General features: G+C 51.8%; 1 protein-coding gene across 5 annotated transcripts in view; it reads left to right on the top strand.

The window, feature by feature from the left end:
* Positions 1–17,431, top strand: part of ranbp3b (RAN binding protein 3b) — a 70,748-nt gene extending 53,317 nt beyond the window's left edge. For 4 of the 5 annotated variants that reach the window (XM_042342637.1, XM_042342635.1, XM_042342636.1 and 1 more), the window contains 6 exons: positions 2,076–2,199; positions 2,627–2,754; positions 10,919–11,039; positions 11,763–11,905; positions 13,657–13,846; positions 16,567–17,431. In XM_042342637.1, coding sequence (XP_042198571.1) covers positions 2,076–2,199; positions 2,627–2,754; positions 10,919–11,039; positions 11,763–11,905; positions 13,657–13,846; positions 16,567–16,610 — 750 coding nt within the window. In that variant the 3' untranslated portion in view covers positions 16,611–17,431. The remainder of the gene's footprint in view (positions 1–2,075; positions 2,200–2,626; positions 2,755–10,918; positions 11,040–11,762; positions 11,906–13,656; positions 13,847–16,566) is intronic. The other variant, XM_042342634.1, reaches the window with a different exon arrangement.
* The last annotated feature ends 1,020 nt before the right edge of the window (positions 17,432–18,451 follow it).

Raw genomic sequence — 18,451 nt, 5'->3', positions numbered from 1 at the left:
GTGTGTTCTGTGAAGCGCTTTGGGACGTCCTCCCGACGTGAAAAGCGCTATATCAAATGCAAGGATTATTATTATTATTATTAAGGTCCTTAAGAGAGCCGTTGCCTCCGTGCTTCGCTCTTTCCTCTCCTCCCACTCCCTCCATGAACCCCTCCAATCGGGTTTCTGTGCTGCCCACAGCACGGAAACTGCTCTGGTCAAGGTCACAAATGACATCCTGACCAGGGCTCCCTCTGCCTCCTTGACCTCCTTGACCTCTCCGCTGCCTTTGATACTGTGGACTACTCAATCCTCCTCCACCGCCTCTCCTCCCACCTCAACCTTCAAGGTTCTGTTCTTGACTGGTTCAGGTCCTACCTTTCACACCACCTCCACTTCGTCTCTGCAAACGGCTTCTCCTCCAGCCTCCGCACCGTCTTGTGCGGTGTTCCTCAGGGCTCTGACCTCTGTCCCCTCCTCTTCACCCTCTACATGCTCTTTCTTGGTGACATCGTCCACAGACATGGGGGAAATTTCCACATATATGCGGATGACACACAACTTTATTTCTCTGCCTCCACCCTGAACTCCAGGACTACTGGGGTCCTGACCGACTGCCTGTCCGACATCAAGTCCTGGATGATGGACAACTTTCTCCAACTCAACGTCAGCAAGACCGAGGCCCTCCTGATTGGCTCATGCCAGCGCCTCCGCACCTCGGGCACTGGCAGCAACAGCCTCCACGGCTGCACACTCAACCTCACTGAGCCAGTCAGGAACCTGGGGGTCTTGTTTGACCCCGAACTGTCCTTTCTCCCCCACATCCACACCATGACCGGCACTGCCTACCACCACCGCCGCAACATTGCCAGACTCCGCCACTGCCTCACCCCTCAGGCCCCCAAACCCTCACCCACACATTCGTCACCTCAAGGCTCGATTATGGAAACTCCCTCCTCATCGGCCTTCCCAACTCTTCCCTTCACAAGCTGCAGATCATCCAAAGCTCTGCAGCTCGTGTAATGTCATGCACCAGCCTCCGTGACCCCATCACTCCCACCTTTGCCCGACTCCACTGGCTCCCTATCCCCCAGAGGATCGAGTTCAAGATCCTCATCCTCACCTTTAAGGCCATCCATGGCCTTGCCCCCTCCTACCTCTCTGACTTGCTGACTCCGTACCAACCTGCCCGCTCCCTCCGTCCATCGGGCTCCGGCTGCTCCATGTCTCCCGCCCGACCCACCCTACCATCGGTGGCCGGGCTTTCAACCTCTTTGCCCCACACTCTGGAACTCCATGCCGCGTCCCGTTGCCTCGCTTCCTCCCTCGCCTCCTTCAAGGCCGGTCTCAAGACCCTCCTCTTCGACCGTGCCTTTGGTCTCCCTCCCACCTCTCTGCCTTCCCTCACCCCTACACCACCCCTCCCCATGCTCGGATCCTGACTCTTGACTGTCCAGCACCTTGAGACGTCCTCCCGACGTAAAAGGCGCTCTATACATGTAATTCTGTTGTTGTTGTTGTCATTGCTTTTATTTATGGATGAGGTGATGGTGGTGATGATGGTGGTGATGATGATGGTGGTGATGAAGATGATGTGATGATGGTGATGATGATGGTGATGATGTGGTGATGATGGTGATGTGATGGTGATGATGTGATGATGATGGTGGTGATGATGATGATGTGATGATGGTGATGATAATGGTGATGATGTGGTGATGATGTGATGATGGTGATGGTGGTGATGATGGTGATGATGGTGATGATGTGATAATGTAATGGTGATGATGTGATGGTGATGAAGCGATGATGGTGATGATGCGATGGTGGTGATGATGTAATGAGTGGCAGAACATTAACGCCCGGAGCAGATTTATTTTGGGAATGGAATTTATTTATTTTATTTTTAAAACTGTCTGCAGTTTAACACGTGCAGTGAGTATAAGTAAAGTTCAGTCCAATGATCATTCTAGTGCATTAAAATGGAAAATAAAATAATTACACAGGAGAGCGGTGATCAAGCAATAATAATCCTTGCATTTGATATCACAATGTGCCTCAACTAAGCTCAACTAACTGAGGGCTTGGTTTTGCAGAGTCCGCCACGCTCAAGTGACTTGAGCAGTGAAGGGAGCAAAGACCAAGTATTTGGAGAAAGTGTGGCTGTTGCAGCTGGATCAGTGACTGAGCCCTCATCACAGGAAGCTACTCCTGAGAAAGGTAAGGCTTTTTGCAGCTTTCAAACTCTTCATTTTGCGGTGTGATTTAGCACTGTGTACTGTAAGTATGTATGTTTTATTTTGCAGTGTATCCTCATTCTAACACACAGATGTGAAATTGCTTATGAAGGGATGCACTCTGCAACTTGCGTGTTGTGTATGTGCATAGCGGACCTACTTATTTCTCACTGCCAACGTCATCATCCACATCACCACTGCCTGCCCCATTCCTGCTCATTTCTCCACCTTCCTTTCTTTCCCCTGTCTCACCTCAGGGTTCCATCCTCCATCTCCTTTTCACCATCTATATGCTCCCCTTGGTGACATCATCCGTAGACACCGGGTCCATTTCGCATGTATGTGGATGATACCTTAAGACCTTTGTTTTGGTGTAACACTGTTGTGAACTGACTACTCCTATTTATTAGCAGTAAACAGCGTGACTGAATCACTGGAGGAATCTGCAGCTGCTTATACTAAAGCAACGGCTAAGAAATGCTTGTTAGAAAAGGTGGAAGTTATCACTGGGGAGGAGGCGGAGAGTAACGTACTGCAGGTACGTGTTTGAAACCTTGATTCTGGCACTAATGCTGAATGGCTGTTTGTGGCACATTGCTGCCTGTAAGTTAACTGGTGCATTCGCTTACAAATCACAGTCACTACACTTCACAGATATTTTGTCAACAACAACAAATTGCATTTATATTGCGCATTTAACTTCAGGAGTACATCTAAGGCGCTGCACAGTCAAGTGAGGACAAACATCTTAAACTCCATCCCCTGGGGAATGGGGAGCCAGTGGAGCTGGGTGAGGATGGGTCGAAAGGCTTGTGAGGCCTAGTGCAGGAGATGGCATGAGCTGCAGAGTTCTGGATAGGCTACAGCTTGTTGAGAGAAGAGCTGGGAAGTCCGGCAAGCAGGAAGTTGTATTGTCAAGGCTGAATATGATGAAAGCATGGGGCTCGCAGCCCGAAGGGAGGCAGTGGTGGAGACGGACAATGTTATGGAGGTGGGGTAAAGCTGAGCGGTCAGGGCACGGATGTGGGGTTTAAAGTCACTGAGGTTCTGTACTTGAATGGAGAAGTGGAGAGTGCATCCATGTAGACTGATCCTGCTGTGCCTGAAGTGAGAAGGCACTGTCGGTGGCTAATCAGCAATCAGCAAGATTCAGCTAGAGAAAGTTGACTCCAGGATTTGGATGTCTGTTGTCAATTGGTCAGGATTACAGTGAAGGACGGTGACCAACGATGTAAGGTCGTTGCGGGAAGTGGGTCAGAGGGGCAGGAGTTCAGATGATGAATTCAACAGAGAGGGAATGGGCACGATTATTTTCTGTCGGTGCAAAAGGACGTAGATTGGTTGACGGGGAGTGGAGAGAAAGAGTTGGTGTCATCCTCATACATGTGGAAGTTAATCCCATGCCTGCGGATGACATCACTGAGCGGGAGCATGTAGATATGAAAGAGAGGACCAAGGATAGAGCCCTGAGGAACGCTGCACATGATGGTGTGAGGCGGGAGAAGAATCCCTTGACAGATACAAAGTGAAGATGCTGGGATAGGGTCAGAATGAAACCAAAAAGGGACAGAATGTGAAGGTGGAGCTGAGAGGAGAGGCTGCGAAGGATACTGTGATTGACAATGTCGCAAAGAGGTCAAGAAGGATGAAAAGGCAGAGAGTGCTCTGATCACAGATAGAAAGAATATCATTTGTGATTTTGACCAGGGTGTGGGCAGCATGCAATCTGGTTTGGGGGATTTCACTGAAGGGAAAGGAAAGAGAAAATCTGGGAAGCAACGACTCATTCAAGTACCTTGGAGAGGAAAGGGAGGTTGGATAGGGAGGACGGTAGTTAGGGAGCCGGGATAGGATGTGTAGAGGTTTTTTGAGGATGGGAGTGATGACAGTTTAGAAGGGTTTTAATACCTGTACCAGTGGATAGAGAAGTTGATGATGTCTGTTAGCAGGAAGGGCATGAAGGTGATGCTAGGGAGTCAGGATGGTAGGGAACACGTGCAAAAGATAGGGATGAAAAAGATATTGTCTATGTGGAGGCCGGAGGCGAGGGGGTGGCAGCAGCAAAGGCAGAGGCAGCAGAGCGGATCCTCTCCATTTTGGACTTGAGAGAGAGATCATCTCGCATTTGGTGGTGATTGGTGGTGGAGATAAGAAACTTGGGGTTGTCCTTGATCTCCAAGTTGATCCTGGAGTAGATGATCGAGCGATTTGGCTGAGATGAGGGCAGAGCTTTGATGCAATCCAGCCAAATCCAACTGTTGGGCCATTGTGTTGGATTTGAGCCAGGTAAATTCAGCGGCACCTACCTGTGACTTGAGGGAGCGGAGATGGCTGGTGTACCAGGGCAACAACGGAAGGAAGAGGGAGGTGATGGGTTCGAGGGTGTTGAGGACATTATTGAGGATGTTATGAAGGACAGTGACCAAGGATGTAAGGTCATTGTGGGAATTGGGTCAGAGGGGCAGGGGTTCAAATGATCTGACTTCAACAGAGAGGGAATGGGCGTGATTATGCTTCTGTCGGTGCAGAAGGAAGTAGGTTGGTTGGTGGGGAGTGGGATGGAGGAGTTAAGGGAAATGAAGTACTGGTCTAAGATGCCTTTGTGGATGAAGGTGATGTCCGAGAGGCGTTGGCTCATCAGCAAGGGGGTGACCGTGAGGTTGGGTGGCGGAATTAATGTGGAAGGATTGATTGAGAGAAGGGAGGAGAAATCAAAGAGAAATGAAGGTTAAAGTCACCCAAGAAGAGGAGGTGTCGGAGCAGAGTCAGGGAAGTTAGAAGGTGGAGATGTTGGTGAGAAAGGAGCTGGAGGGTTTGGGGGAAACGATAGATAAGGAGAAAGTTTAGGGAGAGATTGGAGGGATGATAAAAGATTGAGGTGCTCAAAGGAGGAAAAGGTTCCTGAGACCTGGAGATGAGAGTTACACCACTGCCACGATGGTTCGGTTGGGTTGTGATAGGTGAAACCAAGTGGGATTGCCTCAGTGAGGAGGAAGGTGTTGCCGAGAGTGACACAGGTTTCAGTGAGAGCAAAAATGTCAATGTTTTCGTCAGGAAAGTGATCTGTGGACAGGGCTTTGTTGGAAGAGAACAGTCAGTTTGCAGAGCAAAGTGGAGGGGACAGGCAACAGAGGAATATGCAGGACGAGGGAGGATTGACAAGAAGGGTGGGGATGTGGATGAGGGAAGAGAGGTTTATGCTCGGGAGCTGGGATCAGTGGGCTTTGTGGTGAAAATGTGGGCTGGGCAGTCAGGGTGGCTGTTGTCAGACACTTAGCGATGTGTGCCACAGAGGGAGGTCCAGGAAGGCGAGGAGCCGGGGAGGGTGGTAGGAGAGGACCACTGACCGGGAATACAACAACAACTTGCAGCAACAACAACAACTTGAATTTATATAGTGCCCTCCACGCCGAACGGCGTCTCAGAGCGCTTCACAGTAACGGATCCCGGGGCTGAGCCAAGGGGAGGGGGAGGAGCCGGGGGGAGGGGGAGGAGCTGGGGGGGAAGGGGAGGAGCGGGGGGGGGGGAGGGGAGGAGCTGGGGGGAGGGGAGGAGCCAGGGGGAGGAGCGGGGCGGAAGGGGAGGAGCTGGGGGGAGGGGAGGTGCTGGGGGGAGGGGGAGGAGCCGGGGGGAGGAGGGGGAGGGGGGTGGAGCTGGGGGGAGGAGCCTAGGGGGAGGAGCCAGGGGAGGAGCCAGGGGGAGGAGCCGGGGGAGGAGCCAGGGGGAGGAGCCGGGGGGGAGGGGGAGGAAGGTGAGACCTGAAAATGGGAAGAGAGGGAGCGAGGCGACGGGATGAGGAAGGGAGTTCCAGAGCCTCGGGGCATAGTCGCTGAAAGCACGGCCGCCGAGGGTGGAGCGGAAGACTCGGGGGACGCGGAGGAAGCCAGACCCGGAGGTAACCAGCAAAATGAAACTAAACTCATTAAGAGCGTGAAAAAGGAGTATGAGGGTAAGCTAGCTAGGAACATTATTAAGTCGTGGAGTTGAGGGTAGAGGAGGAAAGGTAGAGTTGGGTGTCATCCACATACGTGTGGAAGTTAACTCCATGTCTACGGATGATGTCACCACAGGGGGAGCATATAGAGGGTGAAGAGGGGGGGACCGAGGACAGAGCCCTGAGGGACACCGCACGAGACAGTGCGGGGGGTGGAGGAAAAGCCATTTGTGGAAACAAAGTGAAGACGGTGGGAGAGGTACGACCTAAACCACTCAAGGACAGGGCCTTGAAGGTTGAGGTGGGAGGACAAGTGGTGGAGGAGGATAGCGTGGTCGACCGTATCGAATGCTGCCGATAGGTCGAGGAGGATGAGGAGGCAGAGGGAGCTCTGGTCACAGATGGTCAGGATGTCATTGGTGACATCGGCCCGCACCTGGCTCTTCAGTGAGCGGAGGTGGGTGGTGAACCAGGGGGAGGAGCGAGAGTAGGAGACAGTACGGGAGGTGATGGGGGCAAGAGTATTGAGTGTGGAGGAGAGGGTGTTGTGGAGGAGGGTGAGAGCAGAAGAGGGGTCAGTGAGGGATGAAGGCCATAGGGAAGGAGTTCAGAGGACTCCAAGGCAGTAGTTACGGATTGTGGGGGTAACTTCTTCCAGAGGTGGTAGAAGATGGTGGTGGGTCTGGTGGAGGTGTGGAGGGGGGGTGGAGGTGGTGAAGGAGATGAAGTGGTGATCGGAGACGGCCTTGTTGGTAATGGTGACACTGAGGCCCCGGGTGATCACCAAATCGAGTGGGTGGCCGTGACTGTGAGTGGCGGAGTTGATGTGGAGGGAGAGGTTGAGTGAGGAGAACAGGGAGGAGAAGTCCGAGGAGATGGAGCAGGAGGGGGTGAAGTGCAGGTTGAAGTCGCCCAGGATGATGAGGCGATCAGAGCAGAGGCAGAGAGATGTTAGTAGGGTAGAAATATCGGAGATGAAGGTGGGAGAGGTTTTAGGGGCCGGTAGAGGAGGAGGATTTTGAGTGAGAGGAAGGAGGGGTGGGAGAGGGTGAGGTGCTCAAAAGAGGGGAAAGAGCCAGAGGAGTAGGGGGAGAGGGCAAGTGGTGTCCTTGAGATAAGGGTACACACCGCCGCGGCGGTTGGGGTGAGGGATGTGGTGGGAGGTGTAGTGCGTGGTGTAGCCTCCGTGAGGGGGAAGGTTTCCGTTAAGGCCATAATGTCAACGCTCTCATCAAGGATGAGATCGTTGATGACCAGGGCCTTGTTACAGAGGGAGCAGACGTTTTGTAGTCCGAAGTGGAGGGAGCGGTTGACAGAAGGGTGTGTGGGGAGGGAGGGGGGTCCGGGCTGTGGGCCAGGGGTGGGGAGAATGGGGATGAGGGAGGTGAGGTTGGCTCCCCGGGTCTGTGTCCGGGGTGGCTGGCGAGTGTGGTGGGGAATGGGGCAGTCGGTGTGGCTGCTGCTGGACAGCCAACGGCGAGTGCCGCGGTGAGCCCGGCGGAGGGTTCCCAGGGTGGAACAGAGGGAGGTTGTGGGAGAGTCAAGTGGGGATAGAAGGCGAGAGGGACGGAGAGAGAGGAGGACAGAGCGGGAGAGATGCAGAGGGGGGAGGGTTTGGGGTTTGGGAGGAGAGAGGAGAGGGTTGGGAGGGAGGGGGTGAGGGGGCAGAGCGGCAGCCATAATGCGCATGCGGGGACAGGGAGAAAGCGGTCAGGTGGATGGCACTAGCCCATGGGCTGGGGCAGCCAACCCAACAGGACCATGGTGGTCCCTGGGTGGCCGCAAAGGTTTTTTTTTTGTTTGTTTGCGCGCGCACAAACAAGGACATCGAAGTTAATATATCTAAATTTGTGGATGACACAAAACTAGGAGGAAGTGTCAACACAGAGGACGACATTAAAAAAATGCAGCAAAACATAGATAGGTGATTGGGCAGGTAGGTGGCAGATGAATTATAACGTAGGGAAGTGCGAAGTCATCCACCTCGGGAGCAAAAACAGGAGAACGGGTTATTTTTTAGAAGGGGAGAGATTGGAATGTGTTGGCGTCCAGAGGGACTCGGGTGTCCTTGTACACCAATCACAGAAAGTTAGTCTGCAGGTGCAGCAGCAATTAGGAAGGCGAACGGTGTGTTAGCGTTCATTACGAAAGGATTAGAGTATAAGAGTAGGGAAGTCTCGCTGCAACTGTATAGGGCCCTGTGAGACCACACCTGGAATACTGTGTGCAGTTTTGGTCTCCTTATTTAAGGAAGGATGTACTTGCCTTAGAGGGGGTCCAGGATAGATTTACTGGGTTAGTACCAGGGATGAAGGGGTTGAGTTACGAGGATAAGTTGACCAATTTGGGCCTATATTCTCTAGAATGCAGAAGAATTAGAGGTGATCTTATAGAAACCTATAAGATCATCAAAGGGCAATGATAGAGTAGATAGTGGGAGATTGTTTCCCCGGTTGGAGAAACTAAAACCAGGGGTCACAACCTTAAAATCAGAGGCAGCCCTTTCGCACTGAGTTGAGGAAGAACTTCTTCACTCAAAGGGCAGTGAATGGATGGAACTCACTATCCCAAAGGGCTGTTGACGCTCAGTCCTTGAACATATTCAAGACTGAGATAGATATGTTTCGCATTGCAAAAGGGATTAAGGGATATGGGGATGAGGCGGGGTCAGGCTATTAGCTGGAGTTAGATTAAATCAGCCGTGATTGAATGGCGGGGCAGGCTCGAAGGGCCGAATGGCCTCCTCCTGTTCCTACATGTTATGTTCTGAACGAAGGCAATGGGTACTGTTGTGAGGAGAGAGGTCAGAGAGGTCGGGGGGTGCAGAGGAGTGCAGGGACTTGAATACAAGGGTGAGGACCTTGAAGTCGATCCTCTCTGGGATAGCCAGTGCAGTCTGGCAAGGACTGGGGTGATCGGGGAGCGGAGTTTCGTGCGGATGAGAATGCGGGCGCAGAGTTCTGAATGATTTGGATTTTATGGATGGTAGTGGATGGCAGACCGGTACTTATATAGCCCCTCACACGGGGCGGCCCCCCCACACAGGGTTTGTATCGTATTCCCTTGAGTTGAGGCTGGTCTGCTTGAGGTGTTTAAAATAATAAAGGGATTGGATAGGGCAGCGACAGAGCAACTATTTCCTCTGGTGGGGAATCCAGAACAAGAGGCATCATCTTAAAATTAGAGCCAGGCCATTTCGGGGTGAAATCAGTGGCATTTTTTCATCCAAAGGCTAGTTGAAATCTGGAACCCTCTCCCCCAAAAGGTGGGGGATGCTGAATCCATTCACGTTTTCAAGACTGAGGTGGACAGATATTTGTTAGATCAGGTTATCAAGGGTTAGGGGCAAGGACAGGTAATTGGAGTTGAGGTACAGACCAGCCATGATCTAATAGAATGAAATTGTGTGTATGGGAGAGAGATTCTCTTATAATAATAATGATAATAATCCTTGCATTTGATATAGAGCTTTTCACATCTTCTACACGACTCAAAGTGCTTTACAGAATATACTTCTGTTATTACTAGTATTACTATTGTCCAAACTTCAGAAAATACTGAGGTGAAATATTTAAGATTCTCTGTTGTAGAACCGTGGACACCTGGAGCACTGTAGGCCATTCAGCCATTCTTGTCAGTGCTGACTTTGAAAGAACAATTCATTCAGTTCTGTTTAACAGCCTTCTTCCCATAACCCCTAAAGTGATTCCTTTATGTTTTAATAATCCTTGCATTTGATATTATGACTTTCACGCCAGGAGAATATCTCAAAATACTTCACAAGATTTACTATAAAGTGTAGTAACTGTATTTTGTAGGCAGTATTTTTAAATGTTAACAACAACTTGCATTTACGTGTCACAGAACATTCCAGAGAGATGGGATCACACGTTGATTAGGAAGGAGGGGGAGATAACCACGGTACAGTCAAAGCGATTGATTTCAGGTGGGATTTAAAGACCGACTGAGAGGAGGGTGAAGCAACAACAGCAACTTGTATGAAGAGGATGATCTTCAGACATGATCTGAAAAAGGGGAAGGCGGGGGCAGAGTTCCCAAATTTTGGATTTGTAGACAAGGGTGAGAAAGTTAATCGTTCTGTGATAGGGAGGCAGTGGAGCCGGGGCGAGGGCTGGTTCGATCGGGGTATGGAATTTATAGAGCGGGTGAGTGTACGGGCGGTAGAGTTCTGGATTAGTTGAATTTTGTGGATAGTTGAGCTGGGAATAATCAAAATGGGAGGTGACTTTGGGTGAGGCTGAGGGGGAGGGGCTGGAAGGGGCTGAGGGGGAGGGGCTGGAAGGGGCTGAGGGGGAGGGGCTGGAAGGGGCTGAGGGGGAGGGGCTGGAAGGGGCTGAGGGGGTGGGGCTGGAAGGGGCTGAGGGGGAGGGGCTGAAGGCTTGGCCACCGGAAGGGGGTGGATTGGGCAGTGAGGAAACGGAGAGAAGAAAAGATTCATAGAGAAAGACTGATAAAAGAGAGACGGACAGAGTAAGACACAGACAGAACAAACCACACGGGCATGGAATAGACACGGAGAGAGGGACAGAGGCAGGCAGTGAGGGAGAGAAGGATAAAGGTACATAGAGACAAGTGGGAGACAAAGATTCTTACAAACAAAATGTACTTTTTATATTTCACTACGAACAGCTCCCACTTACAGAACCGCCTTCCCAAGTCTGTCCTCTGGGATGGGGTGTCTGGTGTTCTATGCTGAGTGTGAACACATGCCATCTGCTTTACTTCAACATATTCCTTATGATTTCAGATGCAATGCAAGCTTTTTGTGTTTGACAAGACCTCACAGTCCTGGGTAGAGAGAGGACGAGGTCTCCTTAGACTCAATGACATGGCGTCTACTGAGGATGGGACGTTGCAGTCCAGGCTAGGTATGAGTTCACACACACGGCAGGCTCTGGGATCCTGCCTATGCGGGTTAGTTAAGAAATGTTGAGTTTCCTGTAAGCGCGAGTTCTTACTTCCTTTGAAGTTTAAACAATTCCCATCTTCTCAATCCTGCAGGTATTCTAGAAAACATTCAAAATCCTGCTGAGGTTTCTCTGATTGTTTTTAAGTTCCCCCCCACCCCCCAGCCCAGACCGGCAGTGTTATTTATCACAGAGGTCTTCTGCTCTAACTCTGTGGCAGGACCTCCCACCTGCTCTCCGTTTACAGTAGAGATCATAATATCCAAACTTAATTGGGACCAACTGCAATGTGAATATGAAGCCAATGCAGTGATGGAGTGCAGTACTCGCCCAAACCAGCAGCAGGTTTATTGTCAACAGCCCAGGCTGACCCTCCATTACAGTGGTGGGAGAGCACTGCTTTGTCTTTAGATGAGACATTGAACCAAGGACCCAAAGGCTATTTAGCCTATTAAAGATCCCATGGCACTGTTGAAAAAGAGAAGGGAGTGGTTGTGGGTGGGTGAGGGGGAGATAAGGCCTGGCATTGTGTGTGTGGGGGGATGCGCATGGGGGGGCTGTGTGTGTGGGGGGTGCTATGTGTGGGGGGTGCTGTGTGTGTGTATAGGGTGGTGGGTGGGGGTTGACTGGGAATGTACATGAAGCCCTGATGCTGTTACAGGGCTGTATGTTTTGTGTTGGCAGTGATGCGGACCCAGGGCAGCCTGCGCCTGATCCTCAACACTAAGCTGTGGGCCCAGATGCAGATTGACAAAGCCAGTGAGAAGAGCATACGCATCACAGCCATGGATGCTGAGGACCAGGGGGTCAAAGTCTTCCTCATCTCGGTATGTCTGTCTGTCTCGTACCTAGCCACACTCTGAGAAGGAACTTGCGTGAGAGAGGAGCAAAGGTTCCCACTCTGTTGTGCTGTTCAAAAAACGTTTAATCATTCAGGAAAAGGGCTAAGCAAACCACTGGGATGTTCCTCAATCGGAAGTCTCCCCCCGATCCCCCTCTCACCCCGATCCCCCTCTCTACTCCCAATCCCCCTCTCTCCCCCCGACCCCCCTCTCTCTTCTCCAGACCCCTCTCTCTCCCTCCAAACCCCTCTCTCCCTTCCCCTGATCCCCCTCGTTCCCTCTTACCCCTCGCTCTTTATCCAACCTCCCTCTCTCCTTCTGACCCCGCTCACTCTCTCTCCTTGACCCCTCTTTCTCTCTCCCGTGACCCCGCTCCCTCTCCCCTGACCCCACTCTCTCTCCCTGACCCCTCTTTCCCTGACTCTCTCTCCCCCTGACCCCAATCTCTCTCTCCGCCCGACCCCCTTCTCGCTCCCTCTGACCCCTCTCTCTCTCCCCTGAACCCTCTCTCCCCCTAATCCCTCGCTCTCTCTCCCCCCCGACCCTTCCCTCTCTCTCCTCCTTACCCCTTTGTCTTCTGCCCCTGACCGCCCCTTCTCTTTCTTGCCCCGGTGCCTCTCTCTCCGCCCGGCCCCTCTCTCTCCCCCAAGCCCTTCTCTCTCACCCCGACCTCTCTTTCCCCCCCAACTTCTCTCTCTCTCTCCCCCCCGACCTCTCTCTCCCCCTGACCTCTTTCTCCCCGCGACCTCTCTCTTCCCCCCCCCACCTCTCTCCCCCCTCCGACCTCTCTTTCCCCCTCCGACCCCCCATCTTTCTCCCCTTGACCCCCCCCTCCCTCCACTGACCCCTCTCTCTGTGAAAGGTTGGCAGCTTTTTTACAGCTGATCCTATAAGCTCAACTTCAGCAACACACGTTTTACACAGAACAACAACAAATTATATTTCTATAGAGCCTTTCACGTCAAGAGGACGACCCAAAGTGCCGAAAACCCGCGAGGTTCCGGTATTAAAGGCCGGGACTAGTGGCTGAAACCTTCCCTCAACTCTAGTGGACGTATCTGGTTAGCCGGGTGTCAGACACATGCAGAAGCCCAAGCTCGGGCTTTAGAGTTTCTGGCGAGTTTTCGATGCAAGTTTTGGTGAGAGCCAATGCTGTGACAATGCACACCGCCAGCCCCCCCCCCCCCCCCCCGGACACCACTGAGCTCAGGCCAATGCCACACCTCACAGCCTTCTGATCCTGGGGTGAGGGGCTGGAGTGGGGGGAGGGGCTGGTATCATGGGCAGGGGGAGGGGCTGGTATCATGGGGAGGGGCTGGAGTGGGGGAAAGGGCTGGGGTCATGGGCAGGGGGAGGGGCTGGAATCATTGACGGGGGAGGTGCTGGAATCATGGGGAGGGGCTGGAGTGGGGGAAGGGGCTGGGGTCATGGGGAGGGGCTGGAGCAGGGGGAGGGGCTGGAGTGTGGGGAGGGGCTGGAGAGGGGCTGGTGTCATGGGGAGGGGCTGGAGTGGGGGGAGGGCTGGTGTCATGGGGAGGGGCTGGAGCAGTGGGAGGGGCTGGAGCAGGGGGAGGGGCTGGAGTGGGGGGAGGGGCCGGTGATTTGTGCACACGGTCACTTCACATCTGTCCATTGGAATGTCCGTGAGCCACAACACTGACGTCCGTCGGGCACTTTGAGACTCTCAGTGAAGATGGGGTGCAGTGGTCAGTATTAATGTGCCCCCCCCCCCCCAGGCCAGCTCCAAGGACGCGGGGCAACTGTACTCAGCACTACATCACCGGATTTTGGCATTGCGGAGTCGTTCTGAACAGGAATTGGAGCCACTGTGCACAGTCTCAGAATCGGGAGCGACGCGATTAAATGAGGAGGACAGTGATGAAGATGATGATGATGATGGCGTTATCGTCCCTGCGACATCGAGTGGTGAGCAACAACAACAACTTGCATTTATACATCCCGGGTGGCGTTCCAGAGCACGTTAGTGACCGATTACAGTCATTGCGTTATCAGACCAGGGTGTGTGTGTACCCAGGATGTGTGTGTCTGTCTCTGTACCCAGGGGTGTGTGTCCCAGGGGTGTATTTGTGTGTATCCAGCAGTGTGTGTCCCAGGGGTGTGTTTGTGTGTGTATACCCAGGGTTGTGTGTGTGTATACCCAGGGTTGTGTGTGTGTACCCAGGGTTGTGTGCGTGTGTACCCAGGGATGTGTGCGTGTGTACCCAGGGATGTGTGTTGTGTGTACCCAGGGGTGTGTGTGTGTACCCAGGGCTGTGTGAGTGTGTACCCAGGGCTGTGTGTGTATGTGTGTACCCAGGGTTGTGTGTGTGTATGTGTGTACACAGGGCTGTGAGTGTGTGTACCCAGGGCTGTAAGTGTGTGAACCCAGGGTTGTGTGTGTGGGTGTACCCATGTGTGTGTGTGTGTGTTGTGTATGCAGGCGTGTGTGTACCTAGGTGTGTCTATACCCAGAGGTGTGCATGTGTACCTGGGGGTGTGCATGTGTACCTGTGTGTGTGTGTACTTGGGCGGGGGTGTGTGTTCCCAGGGGTGTGTGTGTACCCAGAGGTGTGTGTGTACCCAGGGATGTGCGTTTATGTACCCACAGGTGTGTGTGTGTGTGTGTGTACCCAGGGGGGTGTATGTGTGTACCCAGGGGTGTGTGTGTGTGTACCCAGGGGTGTGTGTGTGTACCCAAGGATGTGAGTGTGTGTGTACCCAGGGGTGTGAGTGTATGTGTGTACGCAAGGGTGTAAGTGTATGTGTGTACCCAGGGTTCTGTATGTGTGTACCCAGGAGTGTGTGTACCCAAGGGTATGTGTGTGTACCCAGGGGTGTGTGTGTACACCCAGGGTTATGTGTATGTGTGTAGTCAGGTGTGTGTGTGTGTCCAGGTTTATGTGTGTGTGTACCCAGGTATGTGTGTACCCAGAGGTGTGCATGTGTACCCGGGGGTGTATGTGTATGTGAGTGTACCCAGTGGCGTGTGTCTGTGTGTGTACCCAGGGGTGTATGTGTGTACCCAGGGGTGCGTTTGTGTACCCAGGTGTGTATGTATTCAGGGGTCTGTGTATGTGTATCCAGGGGTCTGTGTGTGTGTACCCAGAGGTGTGCATGTGTACCCGTGTGTGTGTGTGTACTTGGGCGGGTGTGTGCGTACCCAGGGGTGTGTGTGTATCCAGGTGTGTGTGTGTTCCCAGGGATGTGTGTGTACCCAGAGGTGAGTGTGTACCCAGGGGTATGTGGTGTATACCCAGGGATGTGCGTGTATGTACCCACAGGTGTGTGTGTGTGTACCCAGGGGTGTGTGTGTACACCCAGGGTTATGTGTATGTGTGTAGTCAGGTGTGTGTGTGTGTCCAGGTTTATGTGTGTGTGTACCCAGGTATGTGTGTACCCAGAGGTGTGCATGTGTACCCGGGGGTGTATGTGTATGTGAGTGTACCCAGTGGCGTGTGTCTGTGTGTGTACCCAGGGGTGTATGTGTGTACCCAGGGGTGCGTTTGTGTACCCAGGTGTGTATGTATTCAGGGGTCTGTGTATGTGTATCCAGGGGTCTGTGTGTGTGTACCCAGAGGTGTGCATGTGTACCCGTGTGTGTGTGTGTACTTGGGCGGGTGTGTGCGTACCCAGGGGTGTGTGTGTATCCAGGTGTGTGTGTGTTCCCAGGGATGTGTGTGTACCCAGAGGTGAGTGTGTACCCAGGGGTATGTGGTGTATACCCAGGGATGTGCGTGTATGTACCCACAGGTGTGTGTGTGTGTACCCAGGGGATGTATGTGTGTACCGAGGGGGGTGTATGTGTGTACTCAGGGGTGTGTGTGTGTGTACCCAGGGGTGAGTGTGTGTACCGAGGGCTGTGAGTGTGTGTACCCAGGGCTGTGAGTGTGTGTACCCAGGTGTGTGTGTACCCAGAGGTGTGCATGTGTACCCGGGGGTGTATGTGTATGTGAGTGTAGCCAGTGGCGTGTGTATGTGTCTGTGTGTGTACCCAGGGGTGTATGTGTGTACCCAGGGGTGCGTTTGTGTACCCAGGTGTGTGTGTACCCAGGGGTCTGTGTGTGTGTACCCAGGGGTGTGTGTGTATACCCAGGGGTGTATGTGAGTATACCCAGTGGTGTGTGTGTGTGTACCCAGGGGTGCATGTGTGTGTACCCAGGGGTGCATGTGTGTGTACCCAGGGGTGCATGTGTGTGTGTGTACCCAGGGGTGCATGTGTGTGTACCCAGGGGTGCATGTGTGTGTGTGTACCCCAGGGGTGCTTGTGTGTGTACCCCAGGGGTGCTTGTGTGTGTACCCCAGGGGCGCGCGTGTGTGAAGCCAGGAGCGCGCATTTGTGAACCCAGGGGCCCGCGTGTGCGAACCCAGGGGTGTGAGTGTGAGTACCCACAGGGGGTATGGGTGTGTGTGTACTTACCTAGGGATGTATGTGTATCCAGGGGTGTATTTTTGTTTGTGTGTGTGTTTGTGTGTGCGTACCTACGGGTATGTGTATGTACCCAGGGGTGTGTGTGTGTACCCAGGGGTGTGTTTATGTACCCAGGGGTGTATGTGTGTGTGTGTACCCAAGGGTGTGTGTGTAGACTGTGACATGTACCTGTATAACTGACCAGCACTAAATGATTGTTGTTTTCTTGCTGCCGCAGGTCAATGTGACACAGATGACAAACAGACGACAGGAAGCACATAGCGACATCTGAACCCAACCGCTTGCAAGGCTTCTGCTCCAGGTCTTGCAGCACTTGTGTGGATCCCCCAGACCAGTGTTTGTCTCAGCCAGTGTTGCAGGAGGACTCCAGACTGGACCCAGCACAACTATCTAGCAGTGTGTGCCTTCGTAGCCTAGTGTTCTGTCTGGATGAGGCGCTTTCACACCAGTAGACTGAGACACTGTTGGTTTTCAGTTGAGGAGACAGAGGCTCATCATATTGATGAGTGAAACTTGTTCTCTTTGTTTCTGGATGGTTCAGCAAGACATTTCTCACAGTTTTCCAATGGGACCGGTCTGTTCTTCACAGCCAGTGTGCACAAAGCTCTGGGTTGGGGATCTCACTTGTTGCCAGTATCTCTCACCTTTCTGTTCTGGTGGATAATGACGTAGAGGGCAGAGGTTTTGCAGTTTAGAAGACGTGAATTCAACAGGATGATATCTCAAAGCAGCGGTAATGACAGGCTTCACCTCAGTGGACTTTGGCAATGGGTCCGTGTTTCATTTTCCCAATGGTATTACTGCAATTTGTATTGTGCTTTTTTTTAAAGAAGAACGGTTCTTGTGAAGAGTTGAGCGTGTGTGTGTGTGTTCACACAGTCCCGCAGCTCGTTTTTTTTTGTACACAATATTGTTGTTCTTAAAAAACCCAGGTATCTTGTTTGGTTAATTTGAGAAAAAGAAACCAGGGAGATGCTGGGGAGATGTCTGAGCTGTAAAGTGTGCTTTCCCTTTTAACTGTGTACTTGCTTTGGCAGCAAGCCTTGGAAGCGGAAATCTAATAATTAAATTTTAGCACAGAAGCAATTAGTATGTAATGTTTCCTTATTTAAAAACAAATCTGCAATTCCTTTCTGTTTATTTCTTGAGAAACACTCCATGGATTGTGGGGCTGGATTTTTCTAGGTCACATTGTTTTTTCTGTCTCTGTAGTTGTCTGTCTTAGACTGCTGGTAGTTTTCTTCACACTGAATAGTTGAGACTTCTGAAACCAAAACCGAACAATACTTGTCCCCTGGCTCCCCTTCCCTTCAGCTCTGAGCTGTAAAGTGGTTACTTTCTGTTAAAAGCCTTTAGCTTGGAGAGGAACTGATCATTACCCGAGGTTGTGTAAGACTACCATATCAAAATGTATTTCTAAATTACATTAAAACAGTTAACAAAATATTTTACAGGTGTTAATATTCTGTTTGTTACTCAACATTGCTGATATTAGATTACAGGAAATTGTATCCTAAGGAGACAGTACCAGACTATTTTGCTTGTCAAGTCAGCAATACAGGATATGTGGCTCTTAAAGATCTTGTGGAGAAATGTCTGTAGGTTTTGATGCTGTTTACAGTGTGAGACCAAACTCCTTTTTTGTCTACTTAATGGAATTGGAGCCCAGTTGCACTGTGATTTGAGCTGCTATATTAGTGCTGATGTTGCTACATTAGGGCAAGTGTCCTCACCGACTAGTTGAAATGTTTTCTCCCTATCAAAGCCGCTCGTAATGTTGAACAACTCTTATCAGGTCTCCTCTCAGCCTTCTCTGTTCTGTTAAAGTGCCCAATTCCTCTCATCTTTCCTCCTAATAAAGCTTCATCCCCGATGTTGCCTACAAATGCACAGTCTCAACATTTTACTATTTTTCAGCCAGAAACCCATCAACATGGTCAAGAGTATCCAAACCAAACTTGAGAATTCCATGCATCCCACCTACACATGGAAATCCCAGAGATAGATTTCTGGAATGGAATGCGCTCTCTCTCTCTATGTTAGGACGCATCCTGTTTACTTAATTCCGGAAAGTATTAGGTGTAGGTTAGCAGGAGCCAAGG

This window comes from Callorhinchus milii, unplaced genomic scaffold, assembly GCF_018977255.1.
Source record: "Callorhinchus milii isolate IMCB2004 unplaced genomic scaffold, IMCB_Cmil_1.0 Scaffold21, whole genome shotgun sequence".
Lineage (NCBI taxonomy): Eukaryota > Metazoa > Chordata > Chondrichthyes > Chimaeriformes > Callorhinchidae > Callorhinchus > Callorhinchus milii.
Note: the sequence above shows the minus strand (reverse complement) of the source record. Positions and strands in the feature narration are given on the sequence as shown.